General features: G+C 37.5%; 1 protein-coding gene and 1 long non-coding RNA gene across 2 annotated transcripts in view; one reads left to right on the top strand and one right to left on the bottom strand.

Moving 5' to 3' along the window:
- The window catches only part of LOC132139464 (rhotekin-like), a 51,322-nt gene extending 39,022 nt beyond the window's left edge, over positions 1-12,300 (bottom strand). Inside the window, exon 1 of the mRNA XM_059547822.1 lies at positions 11,607-12,300. Coding sequence (XP_059403805.1) covers positions 11,607-11,705 — 99 coding nt within the window. The 5' untranslated portion in view covers positions 11,706-12,300. The remainder of the gene's footprint in view (positions 1-11,606) is intronic.
- A 10,846-nt stretch (positions 12,301-23,146) lies between these two features.
- Positions 23,147-27,080, top strand: LOC132130263 (uncharacterized). Its single transcript, XR_009428694.1, has 2 exons — positions 23,147-23,679; positions 26,874-27,080. It is a non-coding gene; the product is annotated as an uncharacterized LOC132130263 (long non-coding RNA).

Raw genomic sequence — 27,080 nt, 5'->3', positions numbered from 1 at the left:
AAGAGCAACCGTTAAAAAAAGTCATTTATTCCTGTATCAATTAATATGTTAAATGGTAAGATGTAGTAATGTAGTCATGTTGAATCGGATCCATTTTTTTTTTTATTACCTATATGGTGGAAAGAGGTGACTGTTGCTGCTGTTAATATTTTAGCTTTTTATTGGTTGTGTGTGTATATGTGTATGTATGTATATGTTGTGAATCAATGCAGCCTGAGTCCAAGACAAATTTCCTTAAAAAGGACAATAAAGTATACAAACAAACATAATTATATAACAAAATATTTCAAACCAGGTTCATTGGAACTACGACTGCCTTCATGCCTATCAAAAACTTATCTATAAAAACATTTCACAGCAGCTACCAGCTAAAAAAAATTCTAGTAAAATGCCAACAGCTTATTCCATTTCACACCAATGATGCTTGCAGGAGCACATTATCGATAAATAAAGACTTATTATTAGACGGTTCCTTGCATAATATTACAGTATGTTTTGCGTCAGGGTCCTGGTCACACTATCTGTGTTTATTCTGAGATAAAATTTTCCCTTACCTACATTTTTATGTTTGAATCACATAACCAGCTCCATATGTATAGCTTTTCAGAATTAGTAAACTTGCTCTGTAGCTCACCTGGTATAGCACTGCACTGGCCCAGGTACAAGTCCCATGAAACACAAGTCACAATACTCCACAAAAGAGCTTAAAGCCTCGTACATGCAACTGTTAGTTTAGCAAATGTGTTTTTATCTTTAAGCATGCTTGCTTTTGTTAATACTATCAGTTTGGGGCAGGGTTAAGTGTAGAGGGTATATTAATGTCAAACAAGATAGAGCATTAACATTTTGCCACCACTCACGAGCATTTCCTTTTCAAATTGCCATGATACATGCAACAACCAATGTAATATATTGCTACAGTAACTGTAACTGTTTTGGATAAATGAAATATGATATTCAGCACCAGTCACTAGAGAGTTCACTTTGGATGTGCAATGAAACGTATACAAGCAGCACAATATCATTTTGCAAAAAAATTAGCCACAGGCATGTTTTTATGACACTGGGCTGTTTAATAAACCCTGCAAATGCAATGGAGAACAATAAATGTTTTTATAACTCCTTTGGTGTACTTGTCACCTGAAAAGTGCCAACAAAATGTTCCCAGAGCAGCACTTATCAGGTTTTGAAGCAATCTTGCCAGAATGCCAGTCATGTATTCCCAAAATATATGGATACTTCTGTGGTGATTTAGGAGAAAAATACAAGTCAAAGAAAGAAAGATGAAAAGAGTGCTATTTTGAATAAGTGTAAAGGATATGAGGTGATATGCTGAGTGGATTGAGTTAGCGGAAGAGTGAGTAAACGAGAAAGGGAAAACAAAAAAATAAAAGGAAGCGAGTTGGAGTAGGGAATCGTCTTCCACAAATCAATGAATTATGGTGAGAAACAAGCAAAGATCAAATAAAGCTTTAAAGCGATAAGAGGATTTTTGACATCATACCATTTCACACACATCCTCAGGATGTTCTGTATGTTACATATACGTCAACACATATGTGGAAACACATAACTAGCAGTTAGGGAATGGTTTCATAAGAATCATCAGTTCAGAAAGAAGATACGTTCAACAACAGCTGCACTAACTGCCATGTAGAGTATTTTTGATCACAGAGCAAGAGAATGTGTCAGGGCCATCATGGAGTAAAATTAGCCTCGTGCAAATACGTGTACTCGTGTGGAAGTGAAAGAAAGACCAAATGAGAAGGAGTGGGAGACAAACTGAGCCAGGACGCCATGTGTTGTGGAGTGTAAGTGCATTATATATTTGTAAGCATAAAGTAAACATCCAGAGGACAGTATTACTGATATTCCAGACGTCAGTGCATGAGGGCAGAAGGTCAAACACAGCAAGAGATATTGAAGGTATAAATGGCTTTAATGCAACTAAAATAAAAGAGATGAAATGCTTAAATCCATTGGTTCATCTCACTTGACCAACTCTGTTAAATGAACTGAGTCTGACAAGAGTCCATCGGCTTTGGTGTTTAGTCTTTGCAACCTTCTCTAACTCTCCCTTATTGGCTTGTAATTCCCTATTTCTAACAAACAAAATCTTGTTTCCTATCCAAGGGGTGTTGACCTTGCTTCTGAAGTTTGTTTCCTCTCTCACCATATACAGCACATGCAAAACAGTGCATCTTGTTAATTACAGACTTGTTAAGTTTAGACTGTTCCTGATGTCACGGATGCATTATACTGTGTCACATTGCAGTATTGTTGTTATTATACCAATAAATTTCTGAGAGAAATATATAGCCAGCATTTCTTCCCTCAAGAGGGGAAATGAGCAATGTGGTTTGGAAGTTGACCACATACCACAATAAGAGCAACAGCATGAGATATTTCAAATCTGCCCTATTTCATCACATATGGAAAGGAAACAAATCCCCAATGGAAAATATTATCATAAACCTAGCATATCCAAGCATATATATTGCTATTTTCTGTATAGATAGACACAACTCATTACATTTAATGTCTGTATATGTATTTCCATATGCTTTGATATTCGTTCAGTTAGTGTCCCTTTGCTGACATTTGTTAAATTCTACCCGTATTACTGTCAAATCACTCATTTACAACACTCTACACTTAGAGTTAGCAGTTATGATAACATTGATGAGATATTTTATTGATATCCCTGAAAAAAAAGTATCATAAAATATTTGAGAGCTGATAATACTGAAGCATACGTTATGCAACATTCTGTTTTCTATTGTTCCCTGCATTGCTATGCACCATTCAGAAGTGAATTAAGAATGTATTTTAAATTAAAATTACATTCCTACATCTGAATTGTGGTTGACAAACTCAAATTTAAATGTAAGGAAGCAGAATTAAAATCAATTAAAATAATAAAACAAAACATTTAATTCCATTCATAACAGATATTTGTATAAATGTATATTAACTTGAAAAGCGTAGTTTGTCAGGACAAAATGCTGTCTTAAATGTAAGCCTAATGGACAAAGAATGATACAAAGAATGACAGAACGATAGAACTGTAGAATGATAGATAGACAGATAGATAGATACCAACTGCATGTGAAATGGTTTGCCAAATAAAGGGTTAATTTATAAAGTAGATGCCAGCTCATCCCTAAGAATAGCCATCCCCATCCCTCAGCCAATGGGACAGCGCACGGCTCCTGCAGCATCTACACAGCAGCACAGTAAGATGATTTAACCTGAAGGATTCTTGATCACAACAAGATTTCATACATACGTGTTCAGTCTTCATGAAGGCACTGCACATTTTATCTACTTACTGACAGAGGCAAATTATGTACTGATCGGCTGAGAGGATAACATTTTATTTTATATATTTAAATTATTTATTATTTATTTAAAATTACATTTAAATGAGTTGTTCTCAGCTCACTTAAAGCAGCTTTATTATGAAAGTGATTTAACACATAGCAGGTCTATTAATGTTCACACTTGCTGACAATACTGTAACCTTTTAGAGCACAGTGGTGGTAAACCCATAACTGGACTCAAGTGTATATTAAAGAGTCTACTCTAAACGCACCCATAAAAACAATTAAATGTAATGAGGTTACTCCAGCAAAGAGTCCATTTAGTGCACATCTAAACCCAAACTGTCACACCAACAACAAAGCTTTACAAATCCAAAAAAATCAGCCCTATGTGCTTCAGCCCTGCAGCAAAAGTCATTTACAAAGGGGGCCCTCTTGCCTGAGCTTGACCCTTCTCCAGTTTAACTAATAACTATGAAGAATGACATCAAGCAGCGGATAACAGAAACAGACTGCCTGTGCTTCTTAACACCTTTGCCAGCCCACGTGGACCTCAGCAACTGCTGCTACATGGATCGATGGAGCTGGAGGCTGATGCTGCTTAACTGTTATACAAGAAAAATCTATTTCCACCGGTGGAGCTATAAATCTAAAGGAGAGGTTCAGCGAAGATGCAAGCAGAGAATTGTAGCTCATCTATTTCATAGGTACTGGCAGATACCTAAGCACTAGATCATGAAGAGGTGCCAATTCATTGCAGGGAGGTTAAAGGAGGAGAGATCTGAAATTAAGAGTAAGTGAAATTGGAGAACAGGTCAAAGTTTTGCAATAAAGACATAAATCATGTTTTAATAAAAATAAATGAGTAATATGAATGCCATCACATACCTGGGCAGCAGCTCCATATAACGCAATTCTGCATTACTCTGAGAGAAAGTAATGACCTTCTGAAAGGTTAAGCCATTTTTTTTGTGTGTGCTTTTGTTGAGTTTCATGAACGTGATTCAACAAGTCTGCAAATCTCTAAAGTCTCAAATTTGAGAATTTATTTAATAATTAACTAACTCAGTCATATTGCTTTTTCAAGTACAGAATCAAAAACTGCACATAAGGTCATATAAGAGCTCTTGGGTCAAAGTGTGAATCTAATTCATGTTCCGAGTGGCTAACTAATTTTTTTCTAATTGGTTTATTTTCAATTTATTTATTTCTAATTATTTTAGTTAACATTATATAAAATAAATATTCATTTATTTGTATCAGTGTGCGGTTAGACACCCTCTTCTTCATTTAAAATAAAATACACTGGCAGTGCTGAAAAAGGCGGTGCTGTGCTAAAAATGAGCAATAAATCAAACATGAACATCCAGACAGGTTGCACATCATCATCGGAGCCCAAGAGCAGAGAGTACCAGGAGGATGAGGGCTTCTCTTCAGCTGTATCTGATAAGCTATGCACCCAACACTTTAACAGTCATATCCCTGGAGCCCGGCCAGACGTTTCCAGTCAAACTGTGCTAAAGATGAACAAACAGCGTAAAGTACATTATCTCATCCATGTTGACTGAAGCTTTTGAGAAGCAACAGTAAATTGCGAGCTGTTGTCTGTGCAGGTTTGATATACTGATGCTGAAATGACCCTCCTGCTGTTCCATTTGCCCCGCTGTCCAAGTTGATGCTCAATTCAATTACACTGCCAAGCGGGCTCCATTTGCTTCCTCTGCAGGTGACTAAAGGGAGCAGTCACTGCATAAACACCTACATTATAGACAGGCAAGAACTCGTCCAGCTGAATGTTACTCATATTATCACAACATCAAACTTTTTGTTTGTTTGGGCTGTAGGGGGAAGTGGAGTAAAATTAGAGTAAGTGGTTTCATTTTTTGTTTTGTTTATCTTGGGTTTCTTTCAACATGGACAGCAGCTGACTGGGCACTGCCAGAGCAGTCAAGCTGCTCTATAAATTAACAGCAGCGCTTTCCCATCCAAACTCAGCCATCCTGATACCACGAGTCCAGCTAATAATCATGTAATGTCTGTTTAGACAAATGTGGGAGAAAATAGGTTGAATGAAAATGCAAATTCACTGTCTGACAGTAGGTGATTCTTTTAGAAAAGCAGAGATTTCAGCACTGCGCAACGTTGCATTTCTGACACTCCCCAGTCATGGAAGTTTTTACGTTTTCAAAAAGCCATTTTATTCCTTATGGTGTTCATCAAATAACACCAAATACAAATGTGCAGAGACAAGAGAACCGGTTCCAGATACTTCCTCTGCTATTTCTGTCACTTAGTGAAAAATAGCAAAATAGTCTGTTAATGAGTCTGGCTGCATAATACACAGTACAGACCAAAAGTTTGGAAACATTGCTATTTTTTATGTTTTTGAAAGAAGTTTCTTCTGCTCATCAAGCCTGCATTTATTTGATCAAAAATACAGAAAAAACAGTAATATTGTGAAATATTATTACAACTTAAAATAATAGTTTTCTATTTGAATATACTTTAAAAAAAATAATTTATTCCTGTGATGCAAAGCTGAATTTTCAGCATCATTACTCCAGCCTTCAGTGTCACATGTAACATCCAGTCTATCACATGATCATTTAGAAATCATTCTAATATTCTGATTTATTATGAGTGTTGGAAACAGTTCTGCTGTCTAATATATTTGATGAATAAAGGTTAAAAAGAACTGCATTTATAATTAATAAAAAAAATTCTAATAATATATATTCTAATAATATATTTTCTTTACTATCACTTTTTATCAATTTAACACATCCTTGCTGAATAAAAGTATTGATTTTATTTAAAAAACGAAAGAAAAAGAAATTACTGACCCCAAATTACTGACCAGTAGTGTATAATATATTGTTATTACAAAATATTTATATTTTAAAAACATATTTTTTTTTTTTACTTTTTATTCATTAAGTATCCTAAAAAAGTATCACATGTTCTGAAAAAATATTAAGCAGCAGAACTGTTTCCAACTTTGATAATGAATCATCGTATTAGAATGATTTCTAAAGGATCATGTGATAATGATCCTAAAAATTCAGCTTTGCATCACAGAAATAAATGATAATTTAAAGTATAATAAATTTAAAAACAATTATTTTAAATTGTAATAATATATCACAATATTACATTTTTTCTGTATTTTTGATCAAATAAATGCTGGCTTGATGAGCAGAAGAAACTTCTTTCAAAAACATTAAGAATAGTAATGTTTCCAAACTTTTGGTCTGTACTGTATATAGTCTGGTTTATGCCACCATATAGTAGTTTTATGCAATAGCAGCAGCTCGATGGCTGCATGTGACCAAAAGTGCAAATCTTTTTGGTTGGCCAGTTTTCTTCCTAGTGTAATGGGAAAAAAAATCTGTCACAGTAACAGCAAGCAAATGCTTCAATCAAATTAAAATAATTACCATATTGCACTGCATTTTTACACTGATTGTCCATCCTTGCATAAGAAACAGGCCTTTAGAGTGTATACATATTTTTTTTTATTCTTCACTCTCTCTGTGAGAGAGGCAACAAGTATAGATCCATGGGTGTTGTTGTGTTATGATCTACTGAAATGAAAAGTCTTGTCAGTTAAATTGAATAAACGGAAAATCTAAAGTGGAAACATATATGCCCATTAACTGGACTCTGACTCAACAGATTCAGCAGGTCTTACCTTGTAGAAATTCATTTTCTAAAAGCATATCATCTACCATGCCTGAGCAGGGCAGGGAAGATGGGATAGGTAACAAAGTATGGGGCCAGGGTGAGAGACGGCAGTTTCCACTAAAACACTGGATGCAGGAAGGTGTTTTCCAAAGGAAGCTGGCTCGAGTCGAGACATTTGGCTGGTTCCTGCACACAGAGTTTCTATTCAGCTCTGTTCCTGTCTACACCAGGGCCCGGCCAGGAACGATAGAGGCTTCACTGAGACGTGGGTGATTAACTACAATGCCCTCTTTCACTACCAGCCTATGCCTTCCTCCTAATACCCCACCCAGCCTGGAGGGCCAGAGCCTTGCAGATACAGGACCTAGTCACGAAAAAGTGGTTACACTGAGGCTCCTTGTAACCAAGAATGTATCTAAATCTTGTTTTGAATTGGGCTATTTGCAAAGAAGTTATACAGCAGTGGTCAAATATGTACTCTCTCTCCATTTCTTAACATAAATGTGGGTTCATTAATTGCCACTGTTGCCTTTGGCTTGCTTGGCTTGGGTTTAAAAGACTGAACATTTAGTAATATCGTAGATTTGACTGCACTTACACTATCAGATAAAAATGTAACTTAAACTGGATCGAGCTTTATGAAGACACTTCTATTCTGTAGAGCTGCTTAATAGCTGAATTGAATTTATTTTATTACTGATGAATTTTGCAACTTTGACACTGTATTGAACTGAACTGAATCAACAAACACTATTACCCTTTTTTTTACAGAATATAAATTTGTCTCATCTTTGAAGTATACATCGAGTTATTTTCCTGTATATTTACTAAAGGTGCTTTGAAACAATCTGTATTGTGTAAAGAGCTGTATAAATAAAGGTGACTTGACATGACATAATCCAATTAAGATGTCTGTTAGTGTATAACACTGAGTTTAAACCTCACATTCTATGATTGACAAAGCTACTTAAACACCTCTCCAGCTGAACAGTATGAAAAGGAGACTTTGCTTTTTCTATGGATGAATGAGCAAACGACACAGTAAATGGCTGTGGCATGTGATCATTGATGACCACTAACCTTATGAACCCCGAAAGGGGTAACATTTGGCTCAGGCTGACCACTCGAGTTCATTCATCTCAACAAAAGGCTAAACTAAGCTCAGCATTCCAAAGGCATATTTGATATTTCTTGTGGATGTTCAAACTTAGAAATGGGTGGTGTGGTGACATTTTATATGCTCCATCATGCAATTAAGAACTTGTTGGGAGGTATAAAAAAAAAAGAGTCAAGATCCATCCACTACCAGGCCAGATATCACACCTGTACCTGTTGAACTGTGGAGATTATCTGAGTGGATTCAGGTCACGCTGAGGTTCTAGGTGAGAGGTCTGCCCTTTCCCAAGCATTTCATCATGCTCCTGGCTGGAGCTCAAAGACCCACAGGACATAATGGGTGGAGGCCAGAGCTATGAGGTCCCTAGCACAATAACGTTCTACTGGGGTCATTTCAGATGCACGACATACCATAAGAACACAAGCAGTAGGCATCACCCCTGCTGGGCTGGACACATAAAGGCCACACTGATCCACCTGAGGGGAAGAACCCAGGTAAACACGCCGCAGAGAGAGTATAGAGAGACCTCTGTATCTGTATTTTCAGGGAAATCAACTTACAAATTTCTTATTTATATCTGTCTCTGCATATTAAGGTGGATAAATCAGTCGTATAGTATACCATCAGCAAGCTAAATATAGAGAAAGCAACCAAATAACCCATCAACCCTCAGACAGGGACCAGGGAGCAAAAGCAAACCACAACATTAAGCACTACCTGAGAGAGCAATCACTCCTCACACAGGCACTTCCATATCTACGGCATGCTTTTGTTTGTGGGGTCAGACAGGGAGGGTCAAGCAGTGATGACATCATCCCAGCCAGTCACTCTCATTAAGCTCAGCCATTTCCTGTTCCCATCACCCATCACTACGAACAGGCTATGAATCACAGCTTTGAAGCAACAAAAGGTTGTGACGACACCAGGAAAGTGTTCTCCTGGTTTTCAGGAGAGACAGAGACATCGTAAAGGAAGGACACGGAGAAGAATGTTCATGTAGTGCCAAGAATGTGGCTGCCTCGATTCTGAAATGGACTTGTTAAAACTTGAAAAGACTGACTGCATCCGTTAAGCCTAACAGTAGTCCCCAGTCATTCAGAAACCCACAGGTTCCTGCGTCTGCACCACTGGAGAACATATCACCCCCTTGTGCAAACTCATTTACCATTTTATGAAGTCAGACAGTCCAGAAAGGTTTTCCTCCTTAAATTAATCTTTAAAACAACAATGGAGTTCACAACCTTTTACTGCCATCCATACAGCTGTTGTTTTTCAAATTCTACCACCATGAACATCTGTTACCGTGCCCACCCCATCTCTAATCAATTCAATTGTAAACTTAACAATGTATGTTATGCCACAAACCATAAAATGATACATTGAACATTTTAAACATTAAAATACATTTTAAAAGCATGCAATTATTGTTTTATTGATCAATGATTACTGTCATGACAAGTTCTAATGTCCAACACTAATTCAGAAGGAATCCAAACTGTCCAAAGGAAACTAATTCTAATAGAGTTGCAGTGAAAAAAAAATTGGTAGATGAATCACATGGATTATTAAATATAAACATTGAGACTCTTTCAAATTGACACAGGATTGAAGCTAATTGACTTGTGAAAGTTCATGCATAACCATGAATAATTTAAAGGGGTTAATGATGCGATTTCAAGTTTTCCTTTCTCTATGAAGTGTAACAAGCTGTCCATGAATAGATAAGATCCCTAAAGTCGTAAAGACTAAAGTCTCAAACCCAAATGCGAGTTTTGAGCAGTGTAGAGTAGCACTTGTTGTTTGTCGTTTCTCCGATCACAAATGCAGACAAGGTTTTATGTTTACGTAAAAGACAGTATAAGTCATTATAATCAGTAAGCATGTCCCCACTGGATGCTACAAATACCTCATTTGTAATGGGTTTTATTTTATTTTTCTCATTGCACCAGGACACTGCATCACAGTGGGACGTTACATTTCCGTCACACGCTATTCGGCCAATCACAATACACTGGATAGCTGGCCAATCAGAGCACACCTTGCTTTTCAGACTGATGAGCTTTGTAAAAATCTATGCGTTTCAGAAAGACAGGGCATAGAGCAGAAACAATAATGTACAGTATGTGGAAAATAATGTGTTTTTTGAACCTTAAACCACATTTCATTACACCAAATACACAAAATAATGTTATTTTTTAGTAACGTCATATGACCCCTTTAAATGCACCAGCAATTTATGATGGCGCCTCCATGTTCTTTCATTATCACAGGCTACAAATTTAGGGTCACATTGCAGGAATACTGAGCACATAATCTGATGATATGGCAAGGAGAAAAGGCACACTGGAGGAGCGAGGTATGATCTCAGCATGGGCTATAGGAGAAGAGCACAGTTTGGTCACCCACACCACACAAAACCCCACAGAGCTCAGCAAAGCACTGGGGGCTGAGGCAGTGTTCAGCATGTCATTCAGTGAGATACTGAGCGTTCCTAACACACAACAGCTGCGGGACAAAAAGACACCTATTTTATTTCAGCAACCAAAGGAGGTTTAAAAAAAAGAATGCCATTTGATATGTATAGTTATCATATAGTTGCCCCCTGCTTTCTAGTAGTAAATTAAAAATTTACACCATGATCCACCTACTTAGTAAATCAGAATGAAAGGTATCTACCATAAATAACAGTAATGTCTTGAGGCAAGTAAGGGGGCTTGTTTCCACACTTCTCGTAGACTGACTAAACAAGGTAGTATGTTCACACTGATAATATCGCCTATGTGCAATTGTTTCCAAAGATAAGGCTAGTCAAATGTCTCTGTGGAGGCATTTTGCAAAAGAGCTTACATTCATTTGTATTTTTCTTACTGGTGCTTATGAGTCCGGGCACAGAATACCAAAGAAATCACAAACCAGACACAGGCGTCCAACAACACACACTTTCATCCGATGAGACTTTGTCTTGTGTGGCTGCAGCTGCAGAGCAGGATTACTGGAGAAACAGTGCTGCTGCTTCTCTGTTTTAAACATTACTGCCAAGACTAAACACACTAAACTGACAGAAACAATCAAAGACACTGTACAGCAACATCACAATATAGCGCAGCTGTATAAGACAGCACTCTCAGAGTTAAGACGCAACCCAACCACACTGAAAAATTAGCTGAGCAAGACAACATAAGAAATCTCTTACACCTCATTACAAATTGCATTCTATTAGATTTTCACACAGACATCTAAAAGGTTTTTTTTTTTTTTTTTTTGTAGAAGAGCAATTCCATTTATTTTTAGTTATTTAACTTGGAAAGCACTTCTTTTAAATGTGCTATAGACACAGTTTGTATTATTTTGTGTTCCATTTTATAATTATAATCTGATTGATTAACTAAAAAGACTAGCTAAAATCATCCAGACATAATTCAGATGTCCAGAAGTATTTTAAAGTAATTTAAAAGATGTTTAGGTTATGAAAATACATTTACCTTTAAACTCAGGGCAATCTGACGAATGTATATCATATTGAGATCCTCCAAAATACGAAGTTTCTCCTCCATGTCTGTGAGTCTGTCTATGGGCATCATCCAAGAAGGATATCGGCTCCTGATTTAAAGTTCACACTCCCACTGCTCTTCAAATCATTAATCTGTCTTGGGAGTTGAGAAACATTTTTTTGTAAGACGGGAAGAAGAATATGACGAGTATATGAATCACACGATCCAGACTTTAAAACTCACCCAAACGCAATCCACAGCGTATCCCAGAAAATCAGTTTTCACATCACAGACCAGTTCCATGTGTCAGGAAACAACCGTTCAGGGGGAGACACGCATATAAAAGCATATTTAGCTGAAGACAACAAAAAAAAACAGAAAGGCTGGGGAATAAAACGCTCTTTCCTCAAACTCCCTCAGCTGCTGTACGCGCCTCACGTCTCTCTGTCTTCACAACAACAGCGAGTGAATCCAGTAAATGAACGCTCTGCTACACGAGCAACAAAACGACTTTCCTAACACCCTCAAATAATGTTCTCCTCATTCCGTCAGGATAATGGACCACTTATATACAGTTTCCTTCTTTGTGTCCCTCTGTACTGATGTGAGTGTGTGTGCTCTTGTAGGACTTTTCCCACAAAAGGGCATCACATTCACAGTGCGCGTGGACTGACTGTAGCCTACTGCATCTGCGCCGCGCGCTCATTCACCATTCAGCTCATAAACCTACAGCACAACTACCGGCGCGACAGAAAGAAACTACACGCCCTCCATAAACAAATATTCAAAAATATTCTCGTCTAGTCAGAATTGGGATTTAAAGAGTTACTAAAAGACCCCGTGACAAATATACGGCTAAATAAATAAATAATCACAACAGCCTCTAAGGCGTAAAAGAGTAGACCTAAAGTCATATCTCAGGCTGCAAAAAAAAAAAAAAAAACGTAATTAGGGTAAAGTGTTGGAAAGGGAAATTAAAAATAGGGAATTGCAATTTGTAATTTTTTTTAGACAATTAGTACCAAGAGCACTGTATGTTAAAATGCCAGTTTTATAATAAAAAGGTGGAATATGCACTGTATAGACCGAAAACAAACTTTTATGAAGGGAAAGCAAAAACAGGGAAATTACTAGCTAGACAATTGAGAGAGAGAGAGAAAAAACACCTCCAACACAATACCAGTGATTCAACAGGGAGATATAAAACATATATTTTAGTGGCCAAAGACATAAGTAAAACGTTTTAGCAATATTATGAAAAATTGTATAGGCCTCTACTACAACACATACTAAATTAGTTCAAAATGAGATGAAAGAAGTTCCTTGATTGCAGCATGATCAGATGGAGGAGATGGAGTCATCCATTTCATTAAGTGAGATAGAAGTAATTTCATCAATAAAAATCTGAAAATTGACAAAAATGTTAGCCAGTTGCCTACAAAAGGTGTTACCAAACATTATTCACCCAAGTGGGTTTTATAAACAATAGAGCTTCCTCTGACCGTGTAAGATTATTGTTTTATTCAATTTAGACATACCAGTCCAAAAATACTCCAATAACAGCTATTACTCTTGACGCAGAGAAAGACTTTGACAAGGTGGAGTGTCAATTTTTATTTTGGCAATATTGTATTTCATGGGCTCAAATACTATAAAAGTAACCAAAGGTATCCCCCTTTTTTAGTCTTCCAAAAGGGACATGCCAGGGGTGTTCATTAAGCCCACTCTTGTTTATTATTTATTTCTTTTTTTTTTTTAAATTTTGAGGGGGGGGGGGGGGGGGTACTGGCATTTATATTTCGAGCACACTTCTGGATTAGGGGAGTGAACATAAGCTCTTACTATATGCAGTGATAGCCCCCCAAATCAACTATGTACGAATGATGCTTCCGATAAAATTACTCATTTCATTTTGAAACAATTTGACAATTTAATGAAACATTCCTTGTAGGAAGAGAAAAAGACAAGAATTAATATAAACAAGTTAACTGCCCCTAAAGAGAAAGGAGGGCTGGGCTTTCCTGATTGTAGATTTGACCATTTGTCATTTGCTTTTGAAAAAAATTGCTAAAAAAAAGATCAAACTGACTGGATGAATGTGAAATATAAAATATTTTCTCCCTTTACCCCCAGTGAAGTATTTTCTCAGTTTGCTTAAAAATATCACAAACCCTGTTCTTGTTCATTCTAGAGATGCTTGTATTAGAATTCATAAAATATTCAAATTATCTCACAAATTACAGAAATATTCTTCATTATGGTTTAACCCAACAATTCATATTGGTAAAAAGATGATTTACTGGAAGTACTGGCACCAGCACGGTAGTATATGATTGATGACTTATATGAGGATAGGGTGTTACGGTCATATGAAAACTTTATTAAATTTTATAATCTTGTAGGAAAAGAAAACTTTTGGAAGTTTCTACCGTTACGTAATTGTATATTGTCTAAAGTTGGTAATCCTATCATAAGTTACTTAAAAAAAAAACACAAGAATCTCATAAATCCTCAAAATTATATAAAACGGAAAACTCTTTCAGATATAGTGACTTGGGAAATTTAGGACCATATAGCAGAGGGATATTGGCAAAGAAATTGACTCAGAAAAATGGTCCAGCATCTTGGTGGGGTGTGGTAAATATATAAAAGAAGCAAGGGGGAAGTTCATTCAATATAAGATTCTTCACAGATATTACCACACTCAGGTAAGAATTTACAGAAAAAAACTGATGAAAGACAATGAAAGAAAAAGTGTTTTTTGGAGTTTTGGTTCCTTGCCACTGTCGCCTTTGGCTTGCTTAGTTGGGGACGCTTGACAGATTGCACAGACACTACTAAAAGAGAGCTGAACTGGATGATGACATCACCCTTTCATCAATGAACTGACTTAATCTGGAAAAATGACTTTTTGACAATGTGTTCTTGCATTATTGATAAAATATTTTCCTGTGTAACACCGTACAGCTGCTTTGACACAATTACTATTGTATAAAACACTATTCAAATTAAGGTGACTTTACTTGACAATTTATGTTGGAAAGTTTAAAACAACTTATTATTATTTAATTTATGGGATTATCATGGGAATTTATACTATTAGCTAGCGGCTACTACAACATCAGCAGTTTTTAAGTGAAGATAATTTAGGCAAAATTTATAACTTGTGGTTTAATTTGGGCAGTTTAATTATTAATATGTATTGCTTCAAAACCACAAATATATCACCCAAATCAAACTGTGAAAAGAGGATTAAAAAATGCAAATACCATAGCCAAAAATAAGATCAACAAGTGAAAGTGAAAGTGACGTGACATTCAGCCAAGTATGGTGACCCATACTCAGAATTTGTGCTCTGCATTTAACCCATCCGAAGTGCACACACACAGAGCAGTGAACACACACACACTGTGAACACACACCTGGAGCAGTGGGCAGCCATTTATGCTGCAGCGCCCAGGGAGCAGTTGGGGGTTTAATGCCTTGCTCAAGGGCACCTAAGTCGTGGTATTGAAGGTGGAGAGAGAACTGTACATGCACTCCCCCCACCCACAATTCCTGCCGACACGGAATTACTAGTGGCCTACTTGACAATCAACATTTTCTAAAGCTTAAAGCGGTGAAAAAAAAAGATTTTGAGCAGTTCTATAAGGTTTTGACCCTCATCTTGACCCATACTGGGTCTATTACAAAACAAAGAGTATAATCCCTCGTATTTTTTAGTTTTTTGCCCAATTGTTTTTCTAATGTATTTGTAACATTATTTTTAGCATTTTGCCGTAACATTTGTGTAATTCTAGAAATGTTTCTTTCTTTCTTTCTTTCTTTCTTTTTCTTTCTCTTTTGTTATTGTTGTTATTCCTGTTGGTTTTCTTTTGTTGACTGTTTCAGGAATATGTGTCTGCATGCTGCCTCAGCTGGAATATATGAACAGCAACTATAGAAAACAAAGGGTCCATCCGTCTTCTCTGAGAACAGTGCTTTGTCTGAGTAACTGCAGTCTGCCTCATAATGATGGTATCCAGCTTCATAAATCCAAGACAATTAGGCATCTTGATTGCCAAGCAGTGTTTTATCGACCATTTCACCTGTCAGGTAATACATTTATTAGACAAGATACATTTTATTTTCTACAAAGAATCACTTCCACTGAAATGTATATTTCATAAAGTGGCTTATGCATGTTAGCAGGGTATAAATCTTTAATATATGCTCAATTATTTAAAATGCCACAGTTCAATTTCAGAGTACTTGAAGGATTCCTCTCACTGCACTGAGTAAAAAACAATGCATCAGAGCAAACAGGATGTACACTTACAGACTTTTTAGTGGTCTACAGGTTTACATTTTTCAATTACATTTTTTTTCTTTTTTCATTCTTCATTCAAAATCTGCATGACTCTGTGTGACTCGGATGAGTTCCTATTGGAAATTAAGAATGTCAGACAACTAATTAATAATAAGTAATACAGGAGATAATGTAGATAATGATGATGCACCACAACTTGCAAATCTTCTCGCTCCATAGTCTCTTTTTGGTGACACAAGGACACAAAATAGGAAACACAGAGATGCGATTCATTACTTTCCTTAAGTCTTGGGAGATAGAAAGAAAAATAGACTGCAAAATGTGGGCTCAAGAGGAGTGATTTGTGAAAACAAGATAGACACAAGGCTCTTGGCTCTGTGAAACTCAATCTACCATATGTCCATGAAAGTTTTTTGCATTCGTAAGGACTGTAGAATTGTACACATATAGGGAGCTGAATGACACAAAGTTATAACAAGCAGAATACTGTATTCTACATAACTTGTATCCTATTTGACCTGAGCGGATGGTGGAGTTAAACCATGGAAATATTCAATTGCTCAAAGAGAAAAAAGAAATTATAAAGCCCTGCATGTTACAAAACCAGTCTGACATGCACGCGAACTATAATTACTATAATTATAATAACAATATATAATTGTTCTAGGTCAACAGTAAGAATAAAGCATAATTTCTTACTAACAAGGGCTATCAGATGCAGAATGAAGCACGCATCTGAACACAATTATCACAACAATGATTAGAAAACCAAAAAACAAACTGAATGTAGACCTTGAGGCCAAGCAACAATCAAAACAGCTATAACACAAATAAAAGTGTGTGAGAGGGTGTCTCTGCTCTCACTTACATCGTTCACACTTAACTGTACTGAAGAAGCAGCTGAGCTATTATACAGTGACAATAAGAAAAAGCCACCATAGAAAATTGTCCAGAAGATGTGGAAATTAAAAGAAGCAAATACAAAATGTAGTTGATGGCATTTATTACAGCGTGAATGAGAGCTCTGGACCCTTGACAAGTGGTTTGCATAACTGCCATCATCCCTGTTTTTCTCCAGTTATGCTGCTAATGCTAATTACTCAGCATTTTACCAATGCTTAGTTACATAATAGGACATTCAAATGGTTTAAGTCAGGATGGGTTGGTGCACCTGCAGATGATGTATAAACCATGTTTCGGTAGCATCATTACTGAAAGGGTGTGATGTGAAAAGGAACCTCTGACAGTCTTTTGTTCCTCAGCAGATGTACTGAAGCACACAGGGATATTTCCCTTTCCCAATCAAGAAATAAAAGAACAGAAATGGCTTCTTGTTTTAGAGGTCAGTGTGAAAAGCTGAAGCTGCTTAGGTGGCAAGCAGGAGGAATTTAACTGGGTGAAGTAAGGAAATGACATACTGAAGTTGCCACAACACTTCAGGTTTGCTGTACGCTTCAGTCAAGGGAAAGGGAGCATTGTGACAGGAGGAAAAGGCTCTTTCTTTAAAAACAACACAGCTAAATGTATGTTTTAGTTGTGTGGACTCATCTTCAGCAGTTCAGAGCTTTGTGGATGATTCAATAGTTTTTGCACCCTTTAAAAGCTAAGTGAATAAAGATAGCTAATTCAATGTGTAGCCCATGTTGTGTTTGAATTCATTTGGGTTGAAGTTCACTCAGGGCACATCTGTGAAACAAACAGAGGGAAGAAAACCTCTGAAGCTAACCACTACAAAGAGCCTCCGCTGCTACCCAGCCCCATCTCAAACACTGAGTACAACCCACAAGAAAAAGAAAGAGGCCCAGGCACTGTACACACACACACACACATTTCAGGAGAATAATGGTGTGCATTTAATCAGATACTATGAAACCAACTAAACTAGTATAGGAACAAACACAAATGGAGTTGATTTTGACTGATTTTCTTTCTTTTTCTCATACAGACCTCTACTGTAAAGTTAATTTATTTGCTCTGCTGGAGAAAAATATCATGGGATGCAGTAAGAACAAGGGCCAACTGAACCTACACAAAATTAAACATCAAGGACAATCTTATTAAAATGTTTTTATAAAATTAATAAATTATGTACCATCACGCTTATCAATGTCTTTAGTTGTGACTATGCACAATATACCACAACTTCTTGTACATACATTGTTACATTTATACAGCTCTACTCCTCAGTACTATCCTCAAAATTTATGTCCTTTGGGGTCTTCTGAACTTCCTGTCTGCATGGAGCGTGCTGCCAGTGTCACCGTGCTAACATGCTCCACATGTCCACCAGCAGTGAGTTTCTCTAGGCTCATCAGCTCCCTGGAGATGTTTCATTTCTAAAGTCAACTGCAGCCGGTGTGATCTGGCCACCGTCCCAGGACCCCTCCACTGCCAACAAATCAACCCCCTCTCTCTCATACAAACACACACACAGGAAGCTTTTCATGTGTTCAAAAAAGACCAATGTCTCCCCCTAATGGACCATTCTTAAAACATTATTGAGCAGACTGGCTACACTTCCAGTGTAAATACAGAAAAACCTAATATGTCTACGCTTCACTGCCGAATGCATAAGCTAACGAAATCAGCAACAAACCACAACATTTTACCGCAATAACGGTCAAACAAAGCCATATAAGTCTGGGCCAGAAAGGCAAACAGGGAGCCAGTGTTTTTATGTTTCTATTTAGTGAGGTTTTCTTTCCAGTGAGGGAAAAAGCTGTCCAGGAGAGAGAAAAGTCACAGACACATGACAGGTAAATGTGGAAACATCATTTTAAACTCAGAACAGTAAACTTTTGAAACAGTACACAACCCAGACATTATACAGTTTTTTAGTAGACTGGTAAACTTGAGTTTACATCGAATAGATGATAAGCTGTCTTCTAGAAGATGCTCACACACACATACATATGTGGATTTTGAAATATATAGGACAGTTTTAGGATTGAATGCACCATATTTATTTGTGTTAGCTCCTCAGATCCTTTGACATTAGTATCTAAGCATCTTCTCGGCATGCTGTGTACTATATGTCATATAACATTATATAATAATGGAAAGAAAGGGGAGTGAAGACAAAAAAAATGTATTGTGATGCCATAAAAACCTGTTCTTAAAGTTACAGATCAAGTCTGCATGTAGTGTTAACAGTTCAAAGCTGTAAAGGTAAAGCAGCTTCCAGGTTTTCAGTTACTCAGTCGTCAATCCTCAAGCCCTAGAGGGTTAGAGATGCATTGCCTTGGGTTAATGGTCTAGTCAGATCTCTCTCACTGACACTGACTGAAATAGCTCATTCAAGATGAATCATCTGTATGAGAAAAGTAAATTCACACTTGCGTCTCACACTTTGGGCTATACATTATGCAATTCAACTTCTTCTGACATCATGATAAAGACCCCCATACATATAAGGTGAATAATAGGGCAACATCCTGTCTTTCTGAAACAAATAATCTAACAGCAAGCTAACTTGATTTTACCGCAGTTTGATACAGTTCTGGCACACCATCATCTTATTTTCAGAGTCAATTTTCTGCTCTTAAGAGAGCATTTAGCAGCCCACGAGAGGGAGTTCTCAAAATACACCAAGAAGTGTGTTAATGACATGGATAAAAATTGTGTGTGAAAAAAAGTGTGTGAAAAAAAGACCCTTCTTTTTTTTCCATGGCACTTATCAGTAAATACCTTTATTTACATTTACATTTACATTTACAAAGTGTCTTTCAAATTAGGAAAACACAAGCATTTGTATGTGAGTGTTATATACGGACAGAGACGTGACAGTAGCCTACGGACGCCTTGTTGTCCAACGCTAGTTAATAAATGTTAACAAATACCAGACATTCTTAAAGTGTGTGGCTACACAAACCAACCCCCAGTCGACTCTGCTTTCAAGTGATTAAGCTGGGAATAAATTAAGATGAACTCTCACTATCACAGTCCAGCCAAGAAATGACCCTGGCCAATGACAGCGGCTGGCTGAAGGCATCGTACCTAAGAGAGATCTAAAAAAACAAACACAGTTACAAAACATAAGACATGTTAATCTTATCATTGTGGAATAAAAATACTCAAACACTGGATTAGGACTACAAACAGCATTAAAGCTTAACAGATCCGGTTAAGGAATATGAGGATTAATGCTAATTAAAGCGAATGAGTCACACTGAGCATGTTAACACTTTATTGACATGAGCTGTGTGTTCATATGACATCTGTGTGTTACACAGCAGTCTCACAAGAGTGTTCTGCAGATGTTCATAGTGTCCTTTCAGCTATGTGATGGGAACACTATTACACATACAGGTATGTAATGACTTGGATCAGATCCAGAAATGACATAAAGTACAGTGTTTGTGTGAAACAGTTGTGATCGTCATCGGGTTTAGAACACTGTGTTCACGGCACATAGTGGGACTGGGATTCACGGATGAATAGAAAGACAAGGGAAAGATTCCATCAAGCCCCAATGAGACCCTCAAACTGTTTACAATTTTAATGTTTACTCAGATCTTTGCCCAGACTCACAGACCTATGAACACCCACCAGTGTTGTGGAGTAACCAACTACAAGTAACACTTTTAACAGTACTTAAAGAAGTCTCTTGTGCTCACCAAGGCTGCTTTGATTTGATTTAAAAACATAGTAAAACAGTAATATTGTGAAATATTTTTATGATTTAAAATATCCGTTTCCTATTGTAATATATTTTTAAAATGTAATTTTCAGCAGCCGTTAATCCAGTTTACAGTGTCACAAAAAGCTCATTCTTTTTATTTCTTAGAGTATTTCAATCACTTGCATTTGTATTTATTTGAATCGGTTTTTTTTCAGTAGTGGTTTAGTGTATTCTCTTATATATAATATATATATATATATTATTTTTTAATTTTTTTTTATATGCAAAAAAAATATTTTATTATTCTTAAAAAAAAAGAAAGAAGCTCATTCTAATATGCTGCTTTGGTCTGAATGGCTCATGATGAAAAACTATTCACCAATTAATGTCTCTTTGCAGCATTGACATCTTTTTTTAACGAAATAATTAGTAAACTTCTCCTGTTCATCCTTATGTTTTAAGAGTTCAAGTGTGTTGTTTCTAATCAAATTTATATACATTTTCTAGTTTACTGCATTGGTCTTGTGTGCCAGATGACTGAAAAAATACATTTGTCATCACTTGGTTTAAATGTAAAAAAACACTATTTTAACTGTTAAATGTAGTAAGTACCGAACTAAAACCTTTTCAATAGATTAGCTCAGCTTCACTGAAGGAGAACTAGATTACAGATACATTACACAAAATTACATTACAGTTTCAAAGATTTTTTCCAAACACTGACATACTCAAATGCTATTTATGAAAAACCATCCACGTTGAAGATTAACTCTCTTATGACAAAAACAAGTAACTACAACTGTATTGACAGTGGTTGTTTTCATAACAGTGATCTGTTGAGAACTCTGTGTGAGCATGCCACTGCCAGTGACACACAGTGTGTGACGCATGTCCTTTTTACTAGACAGACATGTACACATTAAACGAATCGGCAATACCACAACTTAAGGCGGGCGTACACGGTGCGATTTTTGCTGTCGTACGAGTTCGCATGCGATTTTTTTCAATCTTGTGGAAATTGAGTATGCTCGTATGGTCGCGGCTCGTATCATTTGCGATGAATTACGAGCCGAGCAGAATGGCTCACGAGCACTTCCCGACCTCCCGATCATTTTTAAACATGTCTAAAAAGTTCGTGAGCTATCGGTTTGAATTCGTGACGTGTGCGCGGTTGAACGAGCCGATTTGTTGATTTATCTGAAGTTGACCAATCACGAACTAGGAAAACCACAGAAGAAGAAAGACGAAGACGCCAGTGCCACGGCGAATGTGGACTATTGACCAGGAGGATAAACTCGCTGAAGTCTGACAGGAACAGCGAGCGCTGTATGTTTCTAGCAACGTGTAACATGCTTTTAGTTCTATCTCTCTCGCGCGCGCACTCTCTCACACATGCATTATGTAGTTTACAGGGACTCTCCATAGACGTAACGGTATTCTAATACATGCACTACCTCTATCCATTACGGAAAATGCATGTTTAAAATTTCTATTAAACACCGTATAGTATTTTTTAAAGCCATTTGGTTTACCAGGGCACAGGAATTGTCCTCACAAACCATGTTTAGGATTGTAATACCTATTTCAGATATTTATAAACCTACAAGAACACACACACACAGGGTGACCAAACGTCCCGGTTTCCTATTGCTGAAAAATAACATGTACGTGTTGTATATGCAGTTATGGGAGAGGGAGAGCAGCTATATTAGGCGCGTTCCACTTGAAGCAGCGCTGCACAGAATGACATCACCTGTATGGCATCAAAGTACCGCGAGAGCGATTCGAATGCATTGCATATGTGTGCTCTCTTAGCGCTCTCGTGGTACTTTAATGTCATACCTTCTGTGCGTGCAGCGGTGCTTCAAGTCGAACGCGTCTATCAACTTCGTGCGATTGCTTCTGGAATTCGCAGGTTGTAAAATCGTGTCGTATATCATCTCGTCCGTACGATTTTCAGATAAACTCACTCGTGCCGTGTGCGTGGACATACGATCTTCCGACCATCCGAATTCGCACCGTGTACGCCCGCCTTGCCCTTGAGCAAGGCATCGAACCCCCAACTGCTCCCCGGGCGCCGCAGCATAAATGGCTGCCCACTGCTCCGGATGTGTGTTCACTGTGTGTGTCTGTGTTCACTGCTCTGTGTGTGTGCACTTCGGATGGGTTAAATGCAGAGCACGAATTCTGAGTATGGGTTACGTCACTTTCACCAAGAATGGGTCCATGTTGTTCAGTTAAAAAGGCCAATCACCTTTCTGATATAGTTTGTTTGTTCTTCAACTTGCTTGAGCATTGACTTCCCAGCCTGAAAAATACAGTTTAGTGAGATTTGAGCTAAAAACCATGTGTCATTATCATGTCACCGTGTGGGTCAGTTTACCTGGTCTGGACACGGAGTGTGCACCCGGAGAAGTAATCTCTCACTCAGACATAGGTGTAGGGTGAGCCAACTCCAGAAGCCTAAAGTTTAGTATAGAATAATAAACTATACATATCACAGACCTGTCTTTTTAGATATGGGTCATATGGCATAAACAATTTTTAGTGGCATAAACATTTTTTCTCCCCCTCCTGCCTTCGACATCTCCATCCGGAACCGCTTCGCTCCCCTCCGCGAGACAGGACGCGACGCTGTGATCATCGGAGACTCCATCGTCCGACACGTAAGTGCTACGTTAGCCGAAGGTAAAGTGCACACTCATTGTTTGCCTGGTGCTCGTGTTCTCGATGTTTCTGCGCAGATACCTGCGATCCTGAAGGCCGACGAGAGCCCCAGAGCGGGCGTGCTTCACGCCGGGGTTAACGACACCACGCTGCGGCAGACGGAGACGCTGAAGAGGGACTTCAGCAGCCTGATCGAGACGGTTCGCAGCACGACGCCCGCAGCGACGATCGTCGTGTCAGGACCACTGCCCACGTATCGACGAGGACACGAAAGGTTCAGTAGACTTTTTGCTTTAAATGAATGGTTGTTGTCATGGTGTAAAGAACAGAAACTGCTATTTGTTAATAACTGGAATCTTTTCTGGGAGCGTCCTAGGCTGTTTCGCGCTGATGGATTACACCCCAGCAAAATCGGAGCGGAGCTTCTCTCTGACAACATCTCCAGGACACTTCGCTCCATGTGACTAGTAAGACAATTCTCTAATAACTATTATGATGAGTTTTGTTCCACCCGCTTAAATGATAAAAGTACTTGCGCTGTAAAAACTATTAAGACTGTCTGTTCCTCGAATAGTGAGGTCAAAATATAATGTAGGATCTAGAAAAAATCTTATCGTAATTAAACCAGAAAAATGTAAAGTAAATGAACAAAAACAATTTTTAAAGTTTGGGCTCATAAATATTAGATCACTCACACCCAAAGCAGTTATTGTAAATGAAATGATCACAGATAATAGTTTTGATGTACTCTGCTTGACTGAAACCTGGCTAAAACCAAATGATTATTTTGGTCTAAATGAGTCTACTCCACCAAACTACTGTTATAAGCATGAGCCCCGTCAGACTGGTCGCAGCGGAGGTGTCGCAACAATATATAGTGATATTCTCAATGTTACCCAGAAAACAGGATACAGGTTTAACTCTTTTGAAATACTTCTGCTAAATGTTACACTGTCAGACATGCAAAAGAAATCTAATGTATCTCTTGCTCTGGCTACTGTGTATAGACCACCAGGGCCGTATACAGAATTCCTAAAAGAATTTGCAGATTTCCTCTCAGACCTTCTAGTTACAGTTGATAAGGCGCTAATCATGGGAGATTTTAATATTCACGTTGATAATGCAAATGATACATTAGGACTTGCGTTTACTGACCTAATAAACTCCTTTGGAGTCAAGCAAAATGTCACCGGGCCCACTCATCGTTTTAATCATACACTAGATCTAATTATATCGCATGGAATCGATCTTACTGCTATAGATATTGTACCCCAAAGTGATGATATTACAGACCATTTCCTTGTATCGTGCATGCTGCGTATAACTGATATTAACTATATGTCTCAGCGTTACCGTCTGGGCAGAACTATTGTTCCAGCCACCAAAGACAGATTCGCAAATAACCTGCCTGATCTATCTCAACTGCTATTTGTACCCAAAAATACACATGAATTAGACGAAATTACTGACAACATGGGCACTATTTTCTCTAATACATTAGAAGCTGTTGCCCCCATCAAATTGAAAAAGGTTAGAGAAAAACGTACTGTGCCATGGTATAACAGTAATACTCACTCTCTCAAGAAAGTAACTCATAGTCTTGAACGCAAATGGAGAAAAACTAACTTGGAAGTTTTTAGAATTGCATGGAAAAACAGTATGTCCAGCTATAGACAGGCTCTAAAAACTGCTAGGGCAGAGCATATCCACAAACTCATTGAAAATAAGCAAAACAATCCAAGGTTTTTATTTAGCACAGTGGCTAAATTAACAAATTACCAGACGCCACCTGATTCAAATATTCCACCAACGTTAAATAGTAATGACTTTATGAATTTCTTCACTGATAAAATATATAACATTAGAAATACAATAGCGAATGTAGATTCTACAGCGTCTAACACTTCAGTTTCATCCATCACACCCAAAGATAAACTGCAGTGCTTTACAAATATAGGACAGGAAGAGCTAAATAAACTTATCACTGTATCTAAACCAACAACATGTTTATTAGATCCTGTACCCCCTAAATTACTAAAAGAGCTGTTACCTGTAGCCGAAGAACCGCTTCTCAATATCATTAACTCGTCGTTATCTTTAGGTCACGTCCCAAAACCATTCAAGCTGGCGGTTATCAAGCCTCTTATTAAGAAACCAAAACTAGATCCTAGTGTACTGGCAAATTATAGGCCTATTTCAAATCTTCCATTTATGTCTAAAATTTTAGAAAAAGTTGTGTCTGCTCAATTGAGCACCTTCCTGCATAAAAATGATCTGAATGAAGAATTTCAGTCAGGTTTTAGGCCCCAGCATAGCACAGAAACTGCACTTGTTAAAATTACAAATGACCTGCTCCTTGCGTCAGATCAAGGCTGCATCTCATTTCTAGTCTTACTTGATCTTAGTGCTGCGTTCGACACCATAGATCATGACATACTCATAGATCGATTACAAAACTATACAGGTATTAAAGGGCAGGCTCTAAGATGGTTTAGATCCTACCTGTCCGATCGCTACCATTTTGTTTACTTAAATGGGGTGTCATCTCATTTATCATCAGTAAAATATGGAGTGCCACAAGGATCCCTCCTAGGTCCTCTTCTATTTTCAATATACATGTTGCCCCTTGTTAATATTATTAGAAAATATGGAATTAGCTTCCACTGTTATGCTGATGATACTCAGCTATATATCTCAACGAGACCAGATGAAACTTCCCAATTATCTAAGCTAACAGAGTGTGTTAAAAATGTAAAAGATTGGATGACACATCATTTTCTCCAATTAAATTCAGATAAGACAGAGATATTAATTATTGGACCAAAAAACACCACACAGAATCTTGTAGATTACAATCTGCAGCTAGACAGATGTACTGTTACTTCCTCTACAGTCAGAAATCTGGGTGTTATATTGGACAGCAATTTGTCTTTTGAAAATCATATTTCCAATGTTACAAAAACTGCATTCTTCCATCTTAGAAACATTGCCAAGCTACGAAACATGTTATCTGTTTCTGATGCAGAAAAGCTAGTTCATGCATTTATGACCTCTAGACTGGACTATTGTAATGCACTTCTAGGTGGTTGTCCTGCTTCTTCAATAAACAAGCTACAGGTAGTACAAAATGCAGCAGCTAGAGTCCTTACCAGGTCAAGAAAATATGATCATATTACCCCAATTTTACAGTCTCTGCACTGGCTACCTATTAAGTTCCGTATCAGTTACAAATTATCATTACTTACCTATAAGGCCCTAAATGGTTTAGCTCCTGTGTACCTAACTAGCCTTCTACCACGCTACAACCCATCACGCACCCTAAGGTCACAAAACGCTGGACTTTTGGTAGTTCCTAGGATAGCAAAGTCCACTAAAGGAGGTAGAGCTTTCTCACATTTGGCTCCCAAACTCTGGAATAGCCTTCCTGATAATGTTCGGGGTTCAGACACACTCTCTCTGTTTAAATCCAGATTAAAAACGCATCTCTTTCGCCAAGCATACAAATAATGTATCTCTTAAATTGTGAGTGTAGTTGCATCTGCATTTTTATTCTTTAGCTTGGGTTAAACTAATTTTACTTTGTTGGATCAGCAGCTATGCTAATGATGTCTCTATTTTGTTTCTATGTTTTGCCACGGGATTTACATCCCGTGGTAACTAGGATTTACACAAGCTGCAGTCTGGATCCAGAACACCTGAGAAGAGATGATGCTGACCCTCAGAGGACCCCAGATGATCCTAACCTTGAATCAACAAACAGAACTAACAATTATTGCTACATGTGTGACTGCATCATATAATTACTATTAATTAATAATATTGATAGTTCATCGTCTAGCTGACTACGTCTTGTATTATTATTATTTTT

The sequence above is a fragment of the Carassius carassius genome, chromosome 4 (assembly GCF_963082965.1).
Source record: "Carassius carassius chromosome 4, fCarCar2.1, whole genome shotgun sequence".
Taxonomy (NCBI): domain Eukaryota; kingdom Metazoa; phylum Chordata; class Actinopteri; order Cypriniformes; family Cyprinidae; genus Carassius; species Carassius carassius.
The sequence above is the reverse complement of the archived record's forward strand: the minus strand, read 5'-3'. Positions and strand labels throughout refer to the sequence as shown.